The sequence below is a fragment of the Chiloscyllium punctatum genome, chromosome 2, assembly GCF_047496795.1.
Source record: "Chiloscyllium punctatum isolate Juve2018m chromosome 2, sChiPun1.3, whole genome shotgun sequence".
Classification (NCBI taxonomy): Eukaryota; Metazoa; Chordata; class Chondrichthyes; order Orectolobiformes; family Hemiscylliidae; genus Chiloscyllium; species Chiloscyllium punctatum.
Window position 1 is genome coordinate 3,323,739 of NC_092740.1, and position 19,018 is coordinate 3,342,756.

At 52.8% G+C, this 19,018-nt stretch overlaps 1 protein-coding gene across 4 annotated transcripts in view; it reads left to right on the forward strand.

Annotated features, from left to right (window-relative positions):
* The first annotated feature begins 10,244 nt into the window (after nucleotides 1-10,244).
* cplane1 (ciliogenesis and planar polarity effector 1) overlaps nucleotides 10,245-19,018 on the forward strand; it is a 254,280-nt gene continuing 245,506 nt past the window's right edge. For all 4 annotated transcript variants that reach the window (XM_072592860.1, XM_072592875.1, XM_072592868.1 and 1 more), the window contains exon 1: nucleotides 10,245-10,421. In XM_072592860.1, the coding sequence (XP_072448961.1) occupies nucleotides 10,341-10,421 (81 nt within the window). In that variant the 5' untranslated portion in view covers nucleotides 10,245-10,340. The remainder of the gene's footprint in view (nucleotides 10,422-19,018) is intronic.

Genomic DNA, 19,018 nt, shown 5'->3' on the forward strand with positions numbered 1-19,018 from the left:
TGCTGTGCCCTTATTCAAGAAGGGAAGCAAAGAAAATCCTGGGAGCTATAGAGCAGGAAGCTTAAAATCTGTGGTGGGTAAGTTACTCGAGAAGATTCTCAGGGATAAGATATACACACATTTGGAAAGACAGGGTTTGATCAGGAGTAGTCAGCATGGCTTTGTGATTGGGAGATCTATTCTCAAAGATTTGTTAGAGTTCTTTGATGAAGTGACCAAGAAGGTTGACAAGGGCAGGGCGGTAGATGTAGTCTATATGGATTTAAATAAGGTCTTCGATAAGGTTCCACATGGTCGGCTGCTCTGGAAGGTTAGATTGCATGGAATGGGGGATGGTGGAATGGGGGGGTGGTAGCAAATTGGATACACAATTCGCTTGATGGTGGGAGCAGAGGGTAATAGTGGATAGGTGCTGGTCGGACTGGAGGCCTGTGACTAGTGGAGTGTCTCAGGGCTCGGTGCTGGGCCCATTGCTGTTTGTTGTCGATATCAGTGATTTCGATGGGAATGCACAAGGCAGGATGACCCTAAAATAGGTGGTACCGTGGACAGAGAGGAAGGTTCTCAGAAATTGCAGCAGGACCTTGATCAGCTGGGAAAGTGGGCTGAGAAATGGCAAATGGAGTTGAAGATAGTTAAGTGTGAAGTCTTGCATTTTGGAAAGTCAAATCAAGGTAGGAGTTTCACAGTGAATGGTAGGGCCTTAAGGAGTGGAGTGAAACAGAGGGACATTGGGGTTCAGGTGCATGGTTCTCTCAAAGTGGGGTCCCAGGTAGACAGGGCAGCGAAGAAGGCTTTCCATTCCACCCCCAGTCCTGAAGAAGGGTTACCTCTGAAACGTCAATGTCTCCACCTCCTGATGCTGCCTGGCTTGCTGTGTTCTTCCAGCCTCCTCCCTATCGACTCTCTATCTCTTGCTGGCTGTTGGGAGGCCTGTAGAATAATCCCAAAGTGACTGTGTATTTCCTATTCCTGAGGTCCACCCGTAAGGCCACAGTGGGTAAGCCCTCCAAGGTGTCCTCCCTGAGTATCACCGCGATAATCTCCCTGATCAGGAACCGAACTCTCCCAACCATTTTACAACCTTCACTAGCTTGTAGAAATGTCTAAATCCTCAACTGTTAAGCTGCCAGTCTTGTCCCTCTCTCAACTAAGTCTTTGTAATAACCACAACATCAAAGTTACCTTTATTAACCTAAGCTCTAAATTCACCTGCCTTCCCTGTCATCCTCCTCGCATGAAAACAAATACACCCTAGACCACCAGTCCAGCTGTGTTCAATGGCCTCTCCCTGTCTGTTCTTCCTCTTAGCCTTACTGACCTTAGTCTCTAACTTCACCTCAGTCATTTTACTTGTTGAGCTATTGCTCTGGTTCCCACCTCCCCCGCCACACGAGGTTAAACCCTCCTGAGTGGCACTAGCAAATCTCCATGCCAGGATAGTGGTGCCCCTCCAGGTTAGGTGCAACCCATCCTTCTTGTACAGGTCCCTCCTGCCCCAGAAGACATCCCATTGACCCACATACCTGAACCCCTTCCTCTTCCACCAGCTCTTTAGTCATGTATTTAACTGTACTTTCTTCCTATTCCAACCTCATTGGTACGTGACACAGGAAGTAATTGAGATTATAACCTGAGAGGTCCTGCTTTTCAACTTCCTACCTAACTCTCTGAACTACATTTGCAGGACCTCATCTCTCTTTTGGCCCAAATACTGTACATCTTTCAGGTGAAGTGGTGCTTTACCTGCACTTCACCCAATCTGGTCTATCACATTCACTGCTCACAATGTAGTGTCTCCTCCACATTGGGAGAAACGAAGCATAGACTTGCTTTGCAGAACACCTACATTCTGGCCCCAAAAATGACCCTGAGCTTCCAGCTGCCTGCCACTTCAACACCCCACCCTGTTCCCAGGCCAACATCTCTGTCTCAGGCTTGCTGCAGTGCTCCAGGGAAGCTCAACACAAGCTGGGAGAACACCACCTCATTTTCCGCTTGGAGACCCTGCAGCCTTCCGGACTTAATATCAAGGTGAACAACCTTAGGGCTTGAGCTCTCCCATGTCCTTACCCCAATCCCACACACCAGGCCTTGGTATCACATAGGCTGCCATTACACAGTACCTACTGTTAGCCACTAACAGTCTCCATTAACTCTCTTGTCTGTCCAACTGCTCTTCTCTCACTTTGGGCTCTATCCACACCTATCATTTCCTCCTTAGCCCCTCCCTCCACCTTACCTTCTGCATTTAATCCAACTTTTTGCTCATTACCATCAGTGCTGAGGAAGGATCACTCAACCTGAAACATGAACTTTGATTTCTCTCCACAGATGCTGCCAAACCTGCTGAGCTTTTCCAGTAATTTCTGCTTTTGTTTCTGCTTTAAAGTATCTACAGTTCTTTTGGTTTTTATCTGATAAAATATTCTGTCATTTCAAAACACTCTCGCAAATAATGCAGTGACCGAGTGCTCAATCCCTGCCTTATCATCAATTCACAAATAATGGACGAGAGGCCAGACCAGCCTCTCAAGGCTGTTGAGAGACGGCACAGTTTGGGTTTCTGGACAGGAAGCCCATATGACAGAGGGAGCAGATGACCAGGCTTTTACCTGCTAGGCTCAGGGAGGTTTTGGCAGTGCAGACTGAAAGCCAGCCCCAGCACCACCGAACTCTTCCAGTCCCCAAGACAGGAGGCAAACCAGACAGCTTCAGGAACCAGCCTGCTGAGCAGCAGCAGTTCGACTGTGTACTTCACACTCCAGGTGGAGGACAGCTGCTGTTCTCGTACTGCCCGTGAGACACGGCACTGCCGCAGGAAGACCACTCGGGGAAAGCAACCTGATCAGAAACACAATGGCAAACAGTTACAGCAGTGACAGGCAAGCTCTGGCATGCAGGCTGGGTGTACCACCTCCCCAGCTACCCCCCCCCCCCCCAACTCTACCCCCAACCCAACTCTACCCCCACCCCAACTCTACCCCCAACCCCCAACTCTACCCCCACCCCAACTCTACCCACAACCCCCAACTCTACCCCCACCCCAACTCTACCCCCAACCCCAACTCTACCCCCAACCCCAACTCTACCCCCCCCCAACTCTACCCCCCACCCCAACTCTACCCCCCACCCCAACTCTACCCCCACCCCAACTCTACCCCCACCCCAACTCTACCCCCCACCCCAACTCTACCCCCCACCCCAACTCTACCCCCACCCCAACTCTACCCCCCACCCCAACTCTACCCCCCACCCCAACTCTACCCCCACCCCAACTCTACCCCCACCCCAACTCTACCCCCCCCAACTCTACCCCCAACCCCAACTCTACCCCCCCCCCAACTCTACCCCCAACCCCAACTCTACCCCCCAACTCTACCCCCCCAACTCTACCCCCCACCCCAACTCTACCCCCACCCCAACTCTACCCCCACCCCAACTCTACCCCCAACCCCCAACCCTCCACCCCCACCCATTTACCTCTCAGCCCCAGCCCACAAGCCTCATTCCTGAAGAAGGGCTTATGCCCGAAACATCGACTCTCCTGCTCCTCAGATGCTGCCTGACCTACTGTGCTTTTCCAGCACCACACTCTCTACTCTGATCTCCAGCACCTGCCGTCCTCACTTTCTCCTAGACCCCTTTAGGAGACTCACTATAAAAGACCCCCGTCTAGACGGTGCTTAACACTCCAACTGTCACTTCACCCAAACCCTCCCAGTAAGCACCGACCCCCTTCCTGCCCAGGCAGCTCTGTGACAATGCCACGTCCAGACACTACTTTCCTCTGGTGCCACTTCCCACCTTCAGCACAGTTTACAAGGAGCCCAGATACTGGCAAATACCCTGACTGTCAGTTTGAGCACAGTTGGTGCCATCTCGCTGAGGAATGTCAGAACACAGTCGCACCTGCTTTGCAATGCAGAGGTGGCAGGGTGTCAATATGGTGAGGTGGCATCACAAACACAGGCTGGTTACTGAAGTACAGAGCCATGAAACGGGCAAGTGATTGTATCACAGCGAGAGCAGCATCCAGCCCTACGTCAAGCACCACCGAGACGTCCGGCACCAGCCCAGGCATCTCTTGATTTAATATCTGTCTTTACTTCCATATCCTTTTCCACAGTAAATACTGATGCAATATACTTGTTTAGTATCTCCCCCATCTCCTGTGGCTCCACACAAAGGCCGCCTTGCTGATCTTTGAGGGGCCCTATTCTCTCCCTAGTTACCCTTTTGCCCATAATGTATTTATAAAATCCCATTGGATTCTCCTTAATTCTATTTGTCAGACCTATCTCATGTCCCCTTTTTGCCCTCCTGATTTCCCTCTTAAGTATACTCCTACTGCCTTTTCTCTTCTGTCTATACCTGACATATGCTTCCCTCTTTTTCTTAACCAAACCCTCAATTTCTTTAGTCATCCGGCATTCCCTAAACCTACCAGCCTTTCCTTTCACCCTGAAAATGTGTTGCTGGAAAAGCGCAGCAGGTCAGGAACCCTGAAGAAGGGCTGATGCCCGAAACGTTGATTCTCCTGCTCCTTGGATGCTGCCTGACCCGCTGCACTTTTCCAGCAACACATTTTCAGCTCTAATCTCCAGTCCTCACTTTCTCCTTTCCTTTCACCCTGACAGGAATATACTTTCCCTGGACTCTCGTTGTCTCATTTCTGAAGGCTTCCCATTTTCCAGCCATCCTTTACCTGCGAACATCTGCCTCCAATCAGCTTTAGAAAGTTCTTACCTAATACCGTCAAAATTGGTCTTTCTCCAACTTCGAACTTCAATTTTTAGATCTGGTCTATCCTTTTCCATCACTATTTTAAATGTAATAGAATTATGGTCACTGGCCCCAAAGTGCTCCCCCACTGACACCTCAGTCACCTGCCCTGCCTTATTTCCCAAGAGTAGGTCAAGTTTTACACCTCCTCTAGTAGGTACATCCACATACTGACTCAGAAAATTTTCTTGTGCACACTTAACAAATTCCTCTCCATCTAATCGCTTAACACTATGGCAGTCCCAGTCTATGTTTGGAAAGTTAAAGTCCCCTACCATAACCACCCTATTATTCTTACAGATAACCAAATCTCCTTCTTGCCTTCATTGCTCAGTCCTATGAGTATACAAGTTGAGGAGTCATGTTGAGGTTGTACAGGAAATTGGTGAGGCCTCGTTTGGAACACTGTGTCCAGTCCTAGTCGCCCAGTTATAGTACCTTCTCTAGTAGGTACATCCATATACTGAATCAGAAAATTGTCTTGTACGCACTTAATAAATTCTTCTCCACCCAAACCCTTAACATTATGGCAGTCCCAGTCTATTTTTGGAAAGTTAAAATCCTCTGACATGAATACCCTATTATTCTTACAGATAGCTGAAATCTCCTTACAAAGTTTTTCTCAATTTCCCTCTGACTATTGGGTGATCATCCTATTCTTATTTCTAAGTTCCACACAAATAACTTCACTGAATGTATTTCTGGGAATATACTCCCTCAGTACAGCTGTGGTCCTTCCAGTCTCTCTCTCTGGTCCTCCCAGTTTCTCCCTCTGGTCCTCCCACTCCCTCTCTCCCTCTGGTCCTCCCAGACCAACTGTCCCTCTGGTCCTCCCAGACCCACTCTCCCTCTGGTCCTCCCAGTCTCACTCCCTCTGGTCCTTCCACTCTCTCCCTCAGGTCCTCCCACTCTCACTCCCTCTGGTCCTCCCTGTCTCTCTCTCTCTCTCTCTCTCTGGTCCTCCCAGTCTGTCTCTCTCTGGTCCTCCCAGGCTCTCCCTCTCTGGCCCTCCCAGTCTTTCTCCCTCTGGCCCTCTCAGTCTCTCTCCCTCTGGCCCTCCCAGTCTCTCTCCCTCTGGTCCTCCCAGTCTCTCTCCCTCTGGTCCTCCCAGACCAACTGTCCCTCTGGTCCTCCCAGACCCACTCTCCCTCTGGTCCTCCCAGTCTCTCTCCCTCTGGTCCTCCCAGTCCCTCTCTCCCTCTGGTCCTCCCAGTCTCTCTCTCCCTCTGGTCCTCCCAGTCTGTCTCTCTCTCTCCCTCTGGTCCTCCCAGTCTCTCTCTCTCTCTCTGGTCCTTCCAGTCTCTCTCTCTCTGGTCCTCCCAGTCTCTCTCTCTCTCTCTCTCTGGTCCTCCCAGTCTCTCTCTCTCTCTGGTCCTCCCAGTCTCTCTCTCTCTCTGGTCCTCCCAGTCTCTCTCTCTCTCTCTCTCTCTGGTCCTCCCAGTCTCTCTCTCTGGTCCTCCCAGTCTCTCTCTCCCTCTGGTCCTCCCAGCCCCTCTCCCTCTGGTCGTCCCAGTCTCTCTCTCTCCCTCTGGTCCTCCCAGTCTCTCTCGCTCCCTCTGGTGCTCCCAGTCTCTCTCTCCCTCTGGTCCTCCCAGCCCCTCTCCCTCTGGTCCTCCCAGCCCCTCTCCCTCTGGTCCTCCCAGCCCCTCTCCCTCTGGTCCTCCCAGTCTCTCCCTCTGGTCCTCCCAGTCTCCCTCCCTCTGGTCCTCCCAGTCTCTCTCCCTCTGGTCCTCCCAGTCTCTCTCCCTCTGGTCCTCCCAGTCTCTCTCTCTCTCTGGTCCTCCCAGTCTCTCTCTCTCTCTCTGGTCCTCCCAGTCTCTCTCTCTCTCTGGTCCTCCCAGTCTCTCTCTCTCTCTGGTCCTCCCAGTCTCTCCCTCTGGTCCTCCCAGTCTCTCTCTCTCTCTGGTCCTCCCAGTCTCTCCCTCTGGTCCTCCCAGTCTCTCTCTCTCTCTGGTCCTCCCAGTCTCTCTCTCTCTCTGGTCCTCCCAGTCTCTCCCTCTGGTCCTCCCAGTCTCTCTCTCTCTCTGGTCCTCCCAGTCTCTCTCTCCCTCTGGTCCTCCCAGCCCCTCTCCCTCTGGTCCTCCCAGTCTCTCCCTCTGGTCCTCCCAGTCTCCCTCCCTCTGGTCCTCCCAGTCTCTCTCCCTCTGGTCCTCCCAGTCTCTCTCTCTCTCTGGTCCTCCCAGTCTCTCTCTCTCTCTCTGGTCCTCCCAGTCTCTCTCTCTCTCTGGTCCTCCCAGTCTCTCTCTCTCTCTGGTCCTCCCAGTCTCTCCCTCTGGTCCTCCCAGTCTCTCTCTCTCTCTGGTCCTCCCAGTCTCTCCCTCTGGTCCTCCCAGTCTCTCTCTCTCTCTGGTCCTCCCAGTCTCTCTCTCTCTCTGGTCCTCCCAGTCTCTCCCTCTGGTCCTCCCAGTCTCTCTCTCTCTCTGGTCCTCCCAGTCTCTCTCTCTCTCTGGTCCTCCCAGTCTCCCTCTCTCTGGTCCTCCCAGTCTCTCCCTCTGGACCTCCCAGTCTCTTTCTCTCTGGTCCTCCCAGTCTCTCTCCCTCTGGTCCTCCCAGTCTCTCCCTCTGGTCCTCCCAGTCTCTCTCTCTCTGGTCCTCCCAGTCTCTCTCTCTCTGGTCCTCCCAGTCTCTCTCTCTCTCTGGTCCTCCCAGTCTCTCCCTCTGGTCCTCCCAGTCTCTCCCTCTGGTCCTCCCAGTCTCTCTCTCTCTGGTCCTCCCAGTCTCTCTCTCTCTGATCCTCCCAGTCTCCCTCTCTCTGGTCCTCCCAGCCCCTCTCCCTCTGGTCCTCCCAGTCTCTCTCTCTGGTCCTCCCAGCCCCTGTCCCTCTGGTCCTCCCAGTCTCTCTCTCTCTGGTCCTCCCAGTCTCTCTCTCTGGTCCTCCCAGTCTCTCCCTCTGGTCCTCCCAGTCTCTCTCTCTCTGGTCCTCCCAGTCTCTCTCTCTCTGGTCCTCCCAGTCTCTCTCTCTCTGGTCCTCCCAGTCTCTCTCCCTCTGGTCCTCCCAGCCCCTCCCTCTCTCTGGTCCTCCCAGCCCCTCTCCCTCTGGTCCTCCCAGTCTCTCTCTCTGGTCCTCCCAGCCCCTGTCCCTCTGGTCCTCCCAGTCTCTCTCTCTCTGGTCCTCCCAGTCTCTCTCTCTGGTCCTCCCAGTCTCTCCCTCTGGTCCTCCCAGTCTCTCTCTCTCTGGTCCTCCCAGTCTCTCTCTCTCTGGTCCTCCCAGCCCCTCCCTCTCTCTGGTCCTCCCAGCCCCTCCCTCTCTCTGGTCCTCCCAGCCCCTCCCTCTCTCTGGTCCTCCCAGCCCCTCCCTCTCACTGGTCCTCCCAGCCCCTCCCTCTCTCTGGTCCTCCCAGCCCCTCCCTCTCTCTGGTCCTCCCAGTCTCCCTCTCTCTGGTCCTCCCAGTCTCTCTCTCTCTCTCTGGTCCTCCCAGCCCCTCCCTCTCTCTGGTCCTCCCAGTCTCTCCCTCTCTCTGGTCCTCCCAGCCCCTCCCTCTCTCTGGTCCTCCCAGTCTCTCCCTCTCTCTGGTCCTCCCAGTCTCCCTCTCTCTGGTCCTCCCAGCCCCTCCCTCTCTCTGGTCCTCCCAGTCTCTCCCTCTCTCTGGTCCTCCCAGTCTCCCTCTCTCTGGTCCTCCCAGCCCCTCCCTCTCTCTGGTCCTCCCAGTCTCCCTCTCTCTGGTCCTCCCAGTCTCTCTCCCTCTCTCTGGTCCTCCCAGCCCCTCCCTCTCTCTGGTCCTCCCAGCCCCTCCCTCTCTCTGGTCCTCCCAGTCTCTCCCTCTCTCTGGTCCTCCCAGTCTCTCCCTCTCTCTGGTCCTCCCAGTCTCCCTCTCTCTGGTCCTCCCAGCCCCTCCCTCTCTCTGGTCCTCCCAGCCCCTCCCTCTCTCTGGTCCTCCCAGCCCCTCCCTCTCTCTGGTCCTCCCAGTCTCCCTCTCTCTGGTCCTCCCAGCCCCTCCCTCTCTCTGGTCCTCCCAGCCCCTCCCTCTCTCTGGTCCTCCCAGCCCCTCCCTCTCTCTGGTCCTCCCAGCCCCTCCCTCTCTCTGGTCCTCCCAGTCTCCCTCTCTCTGGTCCTCCCAGCCCCTCCCTCTCTCTGGTCCTCCCAGCCCCTCCCTCTCTCTGGTCCTCCCAGCCCCTCTCCCTCTGGTCCTCCCAGTCTCTCTCTCTCTGGTCCTCCCAGCCCCTCCCTCTCTCTGGTCCTCCCAGCCCCTCCCTCTCTCTGGTCCTCCCAGTCTCTCCCTCTCTCTGGTCCTCCCAGTCTCCCTCTCTCTGGTCCTCCCAGCCCCTCCCTCTCTCTGGTCCTCCCAGCCCCTCCCTCTCTCTGGTCCTCCCAGTCTCCCTCTCTCTGGTCCTCCCAGTCTCTCTCCCTCTCTCTGGTCCTCCCAGCCCCTCCCTCTCCCTGGTCCTCCCAGCCCCTCCCTCTCTCTGGTCCTCCCAGCCCCTCCCTCTCTCTGGTCCTCCCAGTCTCCCTCTCTCTGGTCCTCCCAGCCCCTCTCCCTCTGGTCCTCCCAGTCTCTCTCTCTCTGGTCCTCCCAGCCCCTCCCTCTCTCTGGTCCTCCCAGCCCCTCCCTCTCTCTGGTCCTCCCAGCCCCTCCCTCTCTCTGGTCCTCCCAGCCCCTCTCCCTCTGGTCCTCCCAGTCTCTCTCTCTCTGGTCCTCCCAGCCCCTCCCTCCCTCTGGTCCTCCCAGCCCCTCCCTCCCTCTGGTCCTCCCAGTCTCCCTCTCTCTGGTCCTCCCAGCCCCTCCCTCTCTCTAGTCCTCCCAGACCCTCCCTCTCTCTGGTCCTCCCAGCCCCTCTCCCTCTGGTCCTCCCAGTCTCTCTCTCTCTGGTCCTCCCAGCCCCTCCCTCTCTCTGGTCCTCCCAGCCCCTCCCTCTCTCTGGTCCTCCCAGCCCCTCCCTCCCTCTGGTCCTCCCAGCCCCTCCCTCCCTCTGGTCCTCCCAGTCTCCCTCCCTCTGGTCCTCCCAGCCCCTCCCTCTCTCTGGTCCTCCCAGCCCCTCCCTCCCTCTGGTCCTCCCAGCCCCTCCCTCCCTCTGGTCCTCCCAGCCCCTCCCTCTCTCTGGTCCTCCCAGCCCCTCCCTCTCTCTGGTCCTCCCAGCCCCTCCCTCTCTCTGGTCCACCCAGCCCCTCCCTCTCTCTGGTCCTCCCAGCCCCTCCCTCCCTCTGGTCCTCCCAGCCCCTCCCTCTCTCTGGTCCTCCCAGTCTGTGGTTCCCTCTTGTCCCTGTGCGAATCATTGGCGGTTGTTGGGCGGCGGTTTCTGGAGGAAGATTCAAACCAAGCGGCCGCCAGCAACAGAATACAGTAACGTTCATTAAACCGTGAATATGTGAAACAAGGAGACACCGGAGACCGAGAGGGAGCGGTATATCCCCCCCCCCCGGGGAGTGAGTGCGGTCTCCCCCCCCCCGGGGAGTGAGTGCGGTCGTCCCCCCCCCCCCCCCCGGGGAGTGAGTGCGGTCCCCCCCCCCCCCCCCCCGGGGAGTGAGTGCGGGGTCCCCGGGGCGGAGTGACTCCTCCAAGTCTCAGCAGTTGCTCGGGGTGAGGAGCCGGCCTGTGCCCAAGCTCCTGGGTCTCACCATGAACCTGAAACTGGAGGTCCTGCTGTCCACCAGCATCAGGCACAAGAAACCTTGGCCCCATCTCGCCTGGATCGGAGAGGTAAGCGGTATGGGACACTCAGTCTCAGTGTCACTGCTCAGCTCAATCCTTCATAGAGTCAAAGAGATGTACAACATGGAAACAGACCCTTCGGTCCAACACGTCCATGCCAACCCAATCTAGTCCCACCTGCCAGCACCCGGCCCATATCCCTCCAAACCCTCCCCATTCATATACCCATCCAAATGCCTCTTAAATGTTGTAATTGTACCAGCCTCCACCACATCCTCTGGCAGCTCATTCCATACACGTACCACCCTCTGTGTGAAAAAGTTGCCCCTTAGGTCTCTTTTATATCTTTCCCCCCCTCACCCTAAACCTATGCCCTCTAGTTCTGGACTCCCCCACCCCAGGGAAAAGACTTTGTCTATTTATCCTATCTATGCCCCTCATAATTTTGTAAACCTCTATAAGGTCACCCCTCAGCCTCCGATGCTCCAGGGAAAACAGCCCCAGCCTGTTCAGCCTCTCCCTATAGCTCAAACCCTCCAACCCTGGCAACATCCTTGTAAATCTTTTCTGAACCTTTTCAAGTTTCACGACATTTTTCCGATTGGAAGGAGACCAGAATCGCACACAATATTCCAACAGTGGCCTAACCAATGTCCTGTACAGCCACAACATGACCTCCCAGCTCCTGTACTCAGTACTCTGACCAATAAAGAAAAGCATACCAAACGCCGCTTTCACTATCCTATCTACCTGCGGCTCCACTTTCAAGGAGTTATGAACCTACACCCCAAGGTCCCTTTGTTCAGCAACACTCCCTAGGACTTTACTATTAAGTGTATAAGTCCTGCTAAGATTTGCTTTCCCAAAATGCACCACCTCACATTTATCTGAATTAAACTGCGTCTGTCAGTTCTCAGACCATTGGCCCGTCTGGTCCAGATCCTGTCGTAATCTGAGGTAACCCTCTTCGCTCTCCACTACTCCTCCAATTTTGCTGCATTCTGCAAACTCACTCACTGTACCTCTTATGCTCACATCCAAATCATTTATGTAAATGACAAAAAATAGAGGACCCAGCACTGATCCTTGTGGCACTCCACTGGTCACAGGCCTCCAGTCTACCCTCTGTCTTCTACCCTTGAGCCAGTTCTGTATCCAAATGGCTAGTTCTCCCTGTATTCCAAGACATCTAACCTTGCTAATCAGTCTCCCATGGGGAACCTTGTCCAACGTCTTACTGAAGTCCATATCAATCACATCTACTGCTCTGCTCTCATCAATCTTCTTTGTTACTTCTTCAAAACTTCAATCAAGTTTGTGAGACATGATTTCCCATGCACAAAGCCATGTTGACTATCCCTAATCAGTCCTTGCCTTTCCAAATACATGTACATCCTGTCCCTCAGGATTCCCTCCAACAACTTGCCCACCACCGAGGTCAGGCTCACTGGTCTATAGTTTCCTGGCTTGTCTTTACCGTCCTTCTTAAACAGTCACAAAACATCATAATGTATAAACCAGGAACAGCTCTTTCGTGCTGCCTCCAGTATCCAATGTGATTATGGCTGATCCTCGATCTTAATGTCCTATTCCCACTCTCTCCTCGTAACACTTGAGGTTTTTAAAATTTAAACATTTGTCTATCTCTTTCTTCAATATACTCAGTGACCTGGTCCCCACAGCTTTCTGTGCTAGAGAATTGCAATGGTTAAAACAGGGTAATAACAATGACTGCAGATGCTGGGAACCAGATTCTGGATTATAGTGGTGCTGGAAAAGCACAGCAGTTCAGGCAGCATCTGAGGAGCAGGATTCCACTGGTTCACCACCATCTGACTGAAGAAGTGCGGGCTCAGTCATAGTCATAATTGTTCTAACTTGTATCCTGAGACTGTGACCCCTGGTTATAGACTCCCCAGTCATGGAAATCAAGCATCCACCTTGCATCTAATCTGTCCAATCCTGTCAGAACTTTGGACATTTTAATCAGATTTCCCCTCCTCCTTTTAAACTCTTGTGAATACAGGCTAAGTTGAACCAGTTTCTTCTCAGGACTGCCCTGCCATCCCCAGTATCAGCTTGCACTGTTTTAGTTATTAGTGTCTTCTGGATACCATAACCATATACAGAGGAACGTTGATTATCTGATCGAGGTGGGCGGGCACTATTTCATTCGGATAATTGATTTCATCTGGGGCTCGGAGTTTTCTGTGAAGTCTGCTCCCCGTTCAGGAGACAAGGCAGCAGCAGCACACTGTGCCTGAGACCCCAACTCCAGTCGTTTGCCCCAACCCCGTCCGACTCTACCTGAACCCTGCCCATGCCCCATCCCACTCTGGCGGGCAACTGGACTGTGCACCAACAGTCAGCCTGCTGCTGCCTTTGTGGGGTAAATCTCCAAACAGTGCGTGCACGCGCACACAACTTTTTACTGCAACATTTTGACAAGTTCCACCTTTGTCCTGTCCAGGTCATTGTTGGAGAGATTTTCTGGGGAAGCGGGGTTAGGGTATACCCCTGTGTAGAACTCCAGGGAATATGTAGGGGGAGAGAGAGAGAGACAGAGATCAGTAATTTGGAGATGGTGCCTGGGCTGTCCAGGACTGTTCTCAGCATCATTGTACCTGTAAACAAAATAAGCGATCAATATTGAAACAGCTCTTTGACATCACGTTTCCATCGGGACCTCAGAGTCTCCTTCAGATCATCCGATATTCGGATAATCGAGGTTCCTCTGTTGAACATAACCATGGGATGGCAGAAAGGATGTATGAGGAGTGACTGGGTCAGGGAGGATCATATTCACTGGAATTGTTATCCCATAGTGGCTGTCTCAAACCTATCAAATTATAACAGGACTAGATTGGGTGAATGCAGGCAGTATGTTTCAGACGTCTGGGGAGTTCAGAATCAGGGGTCACAGTCTAAGGCTACCAGTTGGCCAGTTAGGACTGAAATGAGTAATTTCTTGCCCCAGAGAGTGGTGAATCTGTGGAATTGTCTTCCACAGAAATCCGTTGAGGCCAAAATGTTGAATGTTTTCACAAAGGATTTAGATATGGTTCTTAAATCTAAAAAGATTGAAGGATGTGGGGAGAAACTGCTCCCAGGAGGACCAGTTCCACCACAGAACACACCAGATGGCCTCCTTCTTTAGAGACCACAATTTCCCTTCCCACGTGGTTAAAGATGCCCTCCAACGCATCTCGTCCACATCCCGCACCTCTGCCCTCAAACCCCTCCCCTCCAACCGTAACAAGGACAGAACGCCCCTGGTGCTCACCTTCCACCCTACCAACCTTCACATGAACCAAATCATCCACCGACATTTCCGCCACCTCCAAACAGACACCACCACCAGGGATATATTTCCCTCCCCACCCCTTTCCGCCTTCCGCAAAGACCGTTCCCTCCATGACTACCTGGTCAGGTCCACACCCCCCATACCCACCCTCCCAATTCTGGCACTTTCCCCTGCCACCGCAGGAACTGTAAAACCTGCGCCCACACCTCCTCCCTCATCTCTATCCAAGGCCCTAAAGGAGCCTTCCACATCCATCAAAGTTTTACCTGCACATCCACTAATATCATTTATTGTATCTGTTGCTCCCGATGCGGTCTCCTCTACATTGGGGAGACTGGACGCCTCCTAGCAGAGCGCTTTAGGGAACATCTCTGGGACACCCGCACCAATCAACCACACCGCCCTGTGGCCCAGCATTTCAACTCCCCCTCCCACTCTGCCGAGGACATGGAGGTCCTGGGCCTCCTTCACCGCCGCTCCCTCACCACCAGACGCCTGGAGGAAGAACGCCTCATCTTCCGCCTCGGAACACTTCAACCCCAGGGCATCAATGTGGACTTCACCAGTTTCCTCATTACCCCTTCCCCCACCTCACCCTAGTTCTAAACTTCCAGCTCAGTAACTGTCCCCATGACTCGTCCAGACTTGTCCTACCTGCCTATCTTCTTTTCCACCTATCCACTCCACCCTCCTCCCTGACCTATCACCTTCATCCCCTCCCCCACTCACCCATTGTACTCTATGCTACTTTCTCCCCACCCCCACCCTCCTCTAGCTTATCTCTCCACGCTCCAGGCTCACTGCCTTTATTCCTGATGAAGGGCTTTTGCCCGAAACGTCGATTTCGAAGCTCCTTGGATGCTGCCTGAACTGCTGTGCTCTTCCAGCACCACTAATCCAGAAATACATTAGGATCAAGCCAATTGAACCAATACCATTTCAGTTAAACATTTTTGTGTGATTGAATTTGGCATTGAATCTTTGATTATCTGCCAGGATTTCACAGCAATCTGAATGGGAGAACTTGGTTAAGGAATAAGGTAAAAACAATGACTGCAGATGCTGGAAACCAGATTCTGGATTAGTGGTGCTGGAGGAGCACAGCAGTTCAGGCAGCATCCGAGGAGTTTCGAAATCGATGTTTTGGGCAAAAGATTTTTCTTTGGAGTTGGTTTGGAAGTTCTTGGGAAACCTCTTACCCAAAGTAAATGGGCTGATGGGAATATGTTGCCTTTGTGCTTGGTAATTGGAACATACATTTAAACTGAGGAGTGCTGAGATAAGTGAGCTGAAGTCAGAAAATGTAGACTTAAAGGAAAAGAGATAAAGATAATTTACCTTTCAAATGATCAAAGTCAATTTGAGACTGAACAGAAATGCTGCGAGGGTACGGAGGCAGATTCAGGAGTCAGAAATTAAGACTCAGGAACTGGAAAGCAAATGTCAAGATATCCAGGCAGCACTTACCATGTCAAGCACAGCTTGAGTGTCAAGTTGGAATGCTGATCATTCTAAATACCAAGAGGAAATCGGTGCCTTGAAGTCACAGCTTTCCAGCCACAGAGAGTTTCACTGTGCTTTAACACCCGTACAGAAATCAGGAGATGAAAGGGTCAAACCCGTCTGGTGCTGAGAATGAAACTATAGAGTATTCCGATCAGGGTAGTAACCATTCTGACCCTGGTGCCCTTCCACCATACTCTGATCTGTATCTACCGAGAACAGTTATAATGTCTGGGTCTCTACCTTGCTCAACATGCCCAATGTGTCGACACATCAATCCCCAGAGGCATCTCGGCCTCCGGGACAGCAGGTCAGGAGATTCCTCACAGATACCCACGAATTTGTACGGGACTGGAGGATAAGCTAGTGCAGCCTTCTCGGTTGATCCGAGGATTCCTTTTCAGAACTCCAAACAGGATTGCAAGTTAGAAACATGAATCACGATAACCCCTATTCCATAGCACAATTCCGGGGGATTGTTAGAGACATGCCTACTGTTTCCCCAGGTGAGGATCGTCATTAGCTGGTTGTTGGCACTCACCGTCAGAGAAAGGTACACACTCTCAATGAAACAGACGAAGTGAAGCTTTGGTATGGAGAGGACAACAGTGACTGCAACTGGATAGAACAGAAAGGACTCTGTAGACAGAATGGGCAAATAAGGAGGGTATAATGGGGAGGTCCCTGTAGACAGACTGGGTAAATAAGGAGGGTATAATGGAGAGGGCCCTGTAGACAGACTGGGTAAATAAGGAGGGTATAATGGAGAGGGCCCTGTAGACGGACTGGGTAAATAAGGAGGGTATAATGGAGAGGGCCCTGTAGACAGGCTGGGTAAATAAGGAGGGTGTAATGGAGAGGGCCCTGTAGACAGGCTGGGTAAATAAGGAGGGTATAATGGAGAGGGCCCTGTACACAGGCTGGGTAAATAAGGAGGGTATAATGGAGAGGGCCCTGTAGACAGGCTGGGTAAATAAGGAGGGTATAATGGAGAGGGCCCTGTAGACAGACTGGGTAAATAAGGAGGGTATAATGGAGATGGCCCCGTAAACAGGCTGGGTAAATAAGGCGGGGATAATGGAGAGGTTCCTTTAGACAGGCTGGGTAAATAAGGAGGGTATAATGGAGAGGGCCCTGTACACAGACTGGGTAAATAAGGAGGGTGTAATGGAGAGGGCCCTGTAGACAGACTGGGTAAATAAGGAGGGTATAATGGAGAGGGCCCTGTACACAGACTGGGTAAATAAGGAGGGTGTAATGGAGAGGGCCCTGTAGACAGACTGGGTAAATAAGGAGGGTATAATGGAGAGGGCCCTGTACACAGACTGGGTAAATAAGGAGGGTGTAATGGAGAGGGCCCTGTAGACAGACTGGGTAAATAAGGAGGGTATAATGGAGAGGGCCCTGTACACAGGCTGGGTAAATAAGGAGGGTATAATGGAGAGGGCCCTGTAGACAGACTGGGTAAATAAGGCGGGGATAATGGAGAGGGCCCTGTAGACAGGCTGGGTAAATAAGGAGGGTATAATGGAGAGGGCCCTGTAGACAGGCTGGGTAAATAAGGAGGGTATAATGGAGAGGGCCCTGTAGACAGACTGGGTAAATAAGGAGGGTGTAATGGAGAGGGCCCTGTAGACAGACTGGGTAAATAAGGAGGGTATAATGGAGAGGGCCCTGTAGACAGGCTGGGTAAATAAGGAGGGTATAATGGAGAGGGCCCTGTAGACAGACTGGGTAAATAAGGAGGGTGTAATGGAGAGGGCCCTGTAGACAGACTGGGTAAATAAGGACGGTGTAATGGAGAGGGCCCTGTAGACAGACTGGGTAAATAAGGAGGGCGTAATAGAGAGGGCCCTGTAGACAGGCTGGGTAAATAAGGAGGGTATAATGGAGAGGGCCCTGTAGACAGACTGGGTAAATAAGGAGGGTATAATGGAGAGGGCCCTGTAGACAGACTGGGTAAATAAGGAGGGTATAATGGAGAGGGCCCTGTAGACAGACTGGGTAAATAAGGACGGTGTAATGGAGAGGGCCCTGTAGACAGGCTGGGTAAATAAGGAGGGTATAATGGAGAGGGCCCTGTAGACAGGCTGGGTAAATAAGGAGGGTGTAATGGAGAGGGCCCTGTAGACAGACTGGGTAAATAAGGAGGGTATAATGGAGAGGGCCCTGTAGACAGGCTGGGTAAATAAGGAGGGTGTAATGGAGAGGGCCCTGTAGACAGACTGGGTAAATAAGGAGGGTGTAATAGAGAGGGCCCTGTAGACAGGCTGGGTAAATAAGGAGGGTATAATGGAGAGGGCCCTGTAGACAGACTGGGTAAATAAGGAGGGTATAATGGAGAGGGCCCTGTAGACAGACTGGGTAAATAAGGAGGGTATAATGGAGAGGGCCCTGTAGACAGACTGGGTAAATAAGGACGGTGTAATGGAGAGGGCCCTGTAGACAGGCTGGGTAAATAAGGAGGGTATAATGGAGAGGGCCCTGTAGACAGGCTGGGTAAATAAGGAGGGTATAATGGAGAGGGCCCTGTAGACAGGCTGGGTAAATAAGGAGGGTATAATGGAGAGGGCCCTGTAGACAGGCTGGGTAAATAAGGAGGGTATAATGGAGAGGGCCCTGTAGACAGGCTGGGTAAATAAGGAGGGTGTAATGGAGAGGGCCCTGTAGACTGACTGGGTAAATAAGGAGGGTATAATGGAGAGGGCCCTGTAGACTGACTGGGTAAATAAGGAGGGTGTAATGGAGAGGGCCCTGTAGACTGACTGGGTAAATAAGGAGGGTGTAATGGGGAGGGCCCTGTAGACAGGCTGGGTAAATAAGGAGGGTATAATGGAGAGGTCCCTGTAGACAGGCTGGGTAAATAAGGAGGGTATAATGGAGAGGGCCCTGTAGACAGACTGGGTAAATAAGGAGGGTATAATGGGGAGGGCCCTGTAGACAGACTGGGTAAATAAGGAGGGTACAATGGGGAGGGCCGTGTAGACAGACTGGGTAAATAAGGAGTGTACAATGGGGAGGGCCCTGTAGACAGACTGGGTAAATAAGGAGGGTACAATGGGGAGGGCCCTGTAGACAGACTGGGTAAATAAGGAGGGTGTAATGGAGAGGGCCCTGTCGACAGGCTGGGTAAATAAGGAGGGTATAATGGAGAGGGCCCTGTAGACAGACTGGGTAAATAAGGAGGGTATAATGGAGAGGGCCCTGTAGACAGACTGGGTAAATAAGGAGGGTATAATGGAGAGGGCCCTGTAGACAGGCTGGGTAAATAAGGAGGGTATAATGGGGAGGTCCCTGTAGACAGACTGGGTAAATAAGGAGGGTATAATGGAGAGGGCCCTGTACACAGGCTGGGTAAATAAGGAGGGTATAATGGAGAGGGCCCTGTACACAGGCTGGGTAAATAAGGAGGGTATAATGGAGAGGGCCCTGTACACAGGCTGGGTAAATAAGGAGGGTGTAATGGAGAGGGCCCTGTAGACAGACTGGGTAAATAAGGAGGGTATAATGGAAAGGGCCCTGTAGACAGGCTGGGTAAATAAGGAGGGTATAATGGAGAGGGCCCTGTAGACAGGCTGGGTAAATAAGGAGGGTATAATGGAGAGGGCCCTGTAGACAGACTGGGTAAATAAGGAGGGTATAATGGAGACGGCCCTGTGCATCAACTGGGTAAATAAGGAGGAGAAAGTGTGGGCTGCAAATGCTGGTGAGTCCGAGTCAAAAACTGTGGCACTGGAAACTGCAAGTCAGGCAGCATCCGAGGAGTTGGAAAATCAACGTTTCGGGCATAAATGTTTTGGAGGTGCGGGGGTGGAGGGGTGGTGGTGGTTAGGTTTGG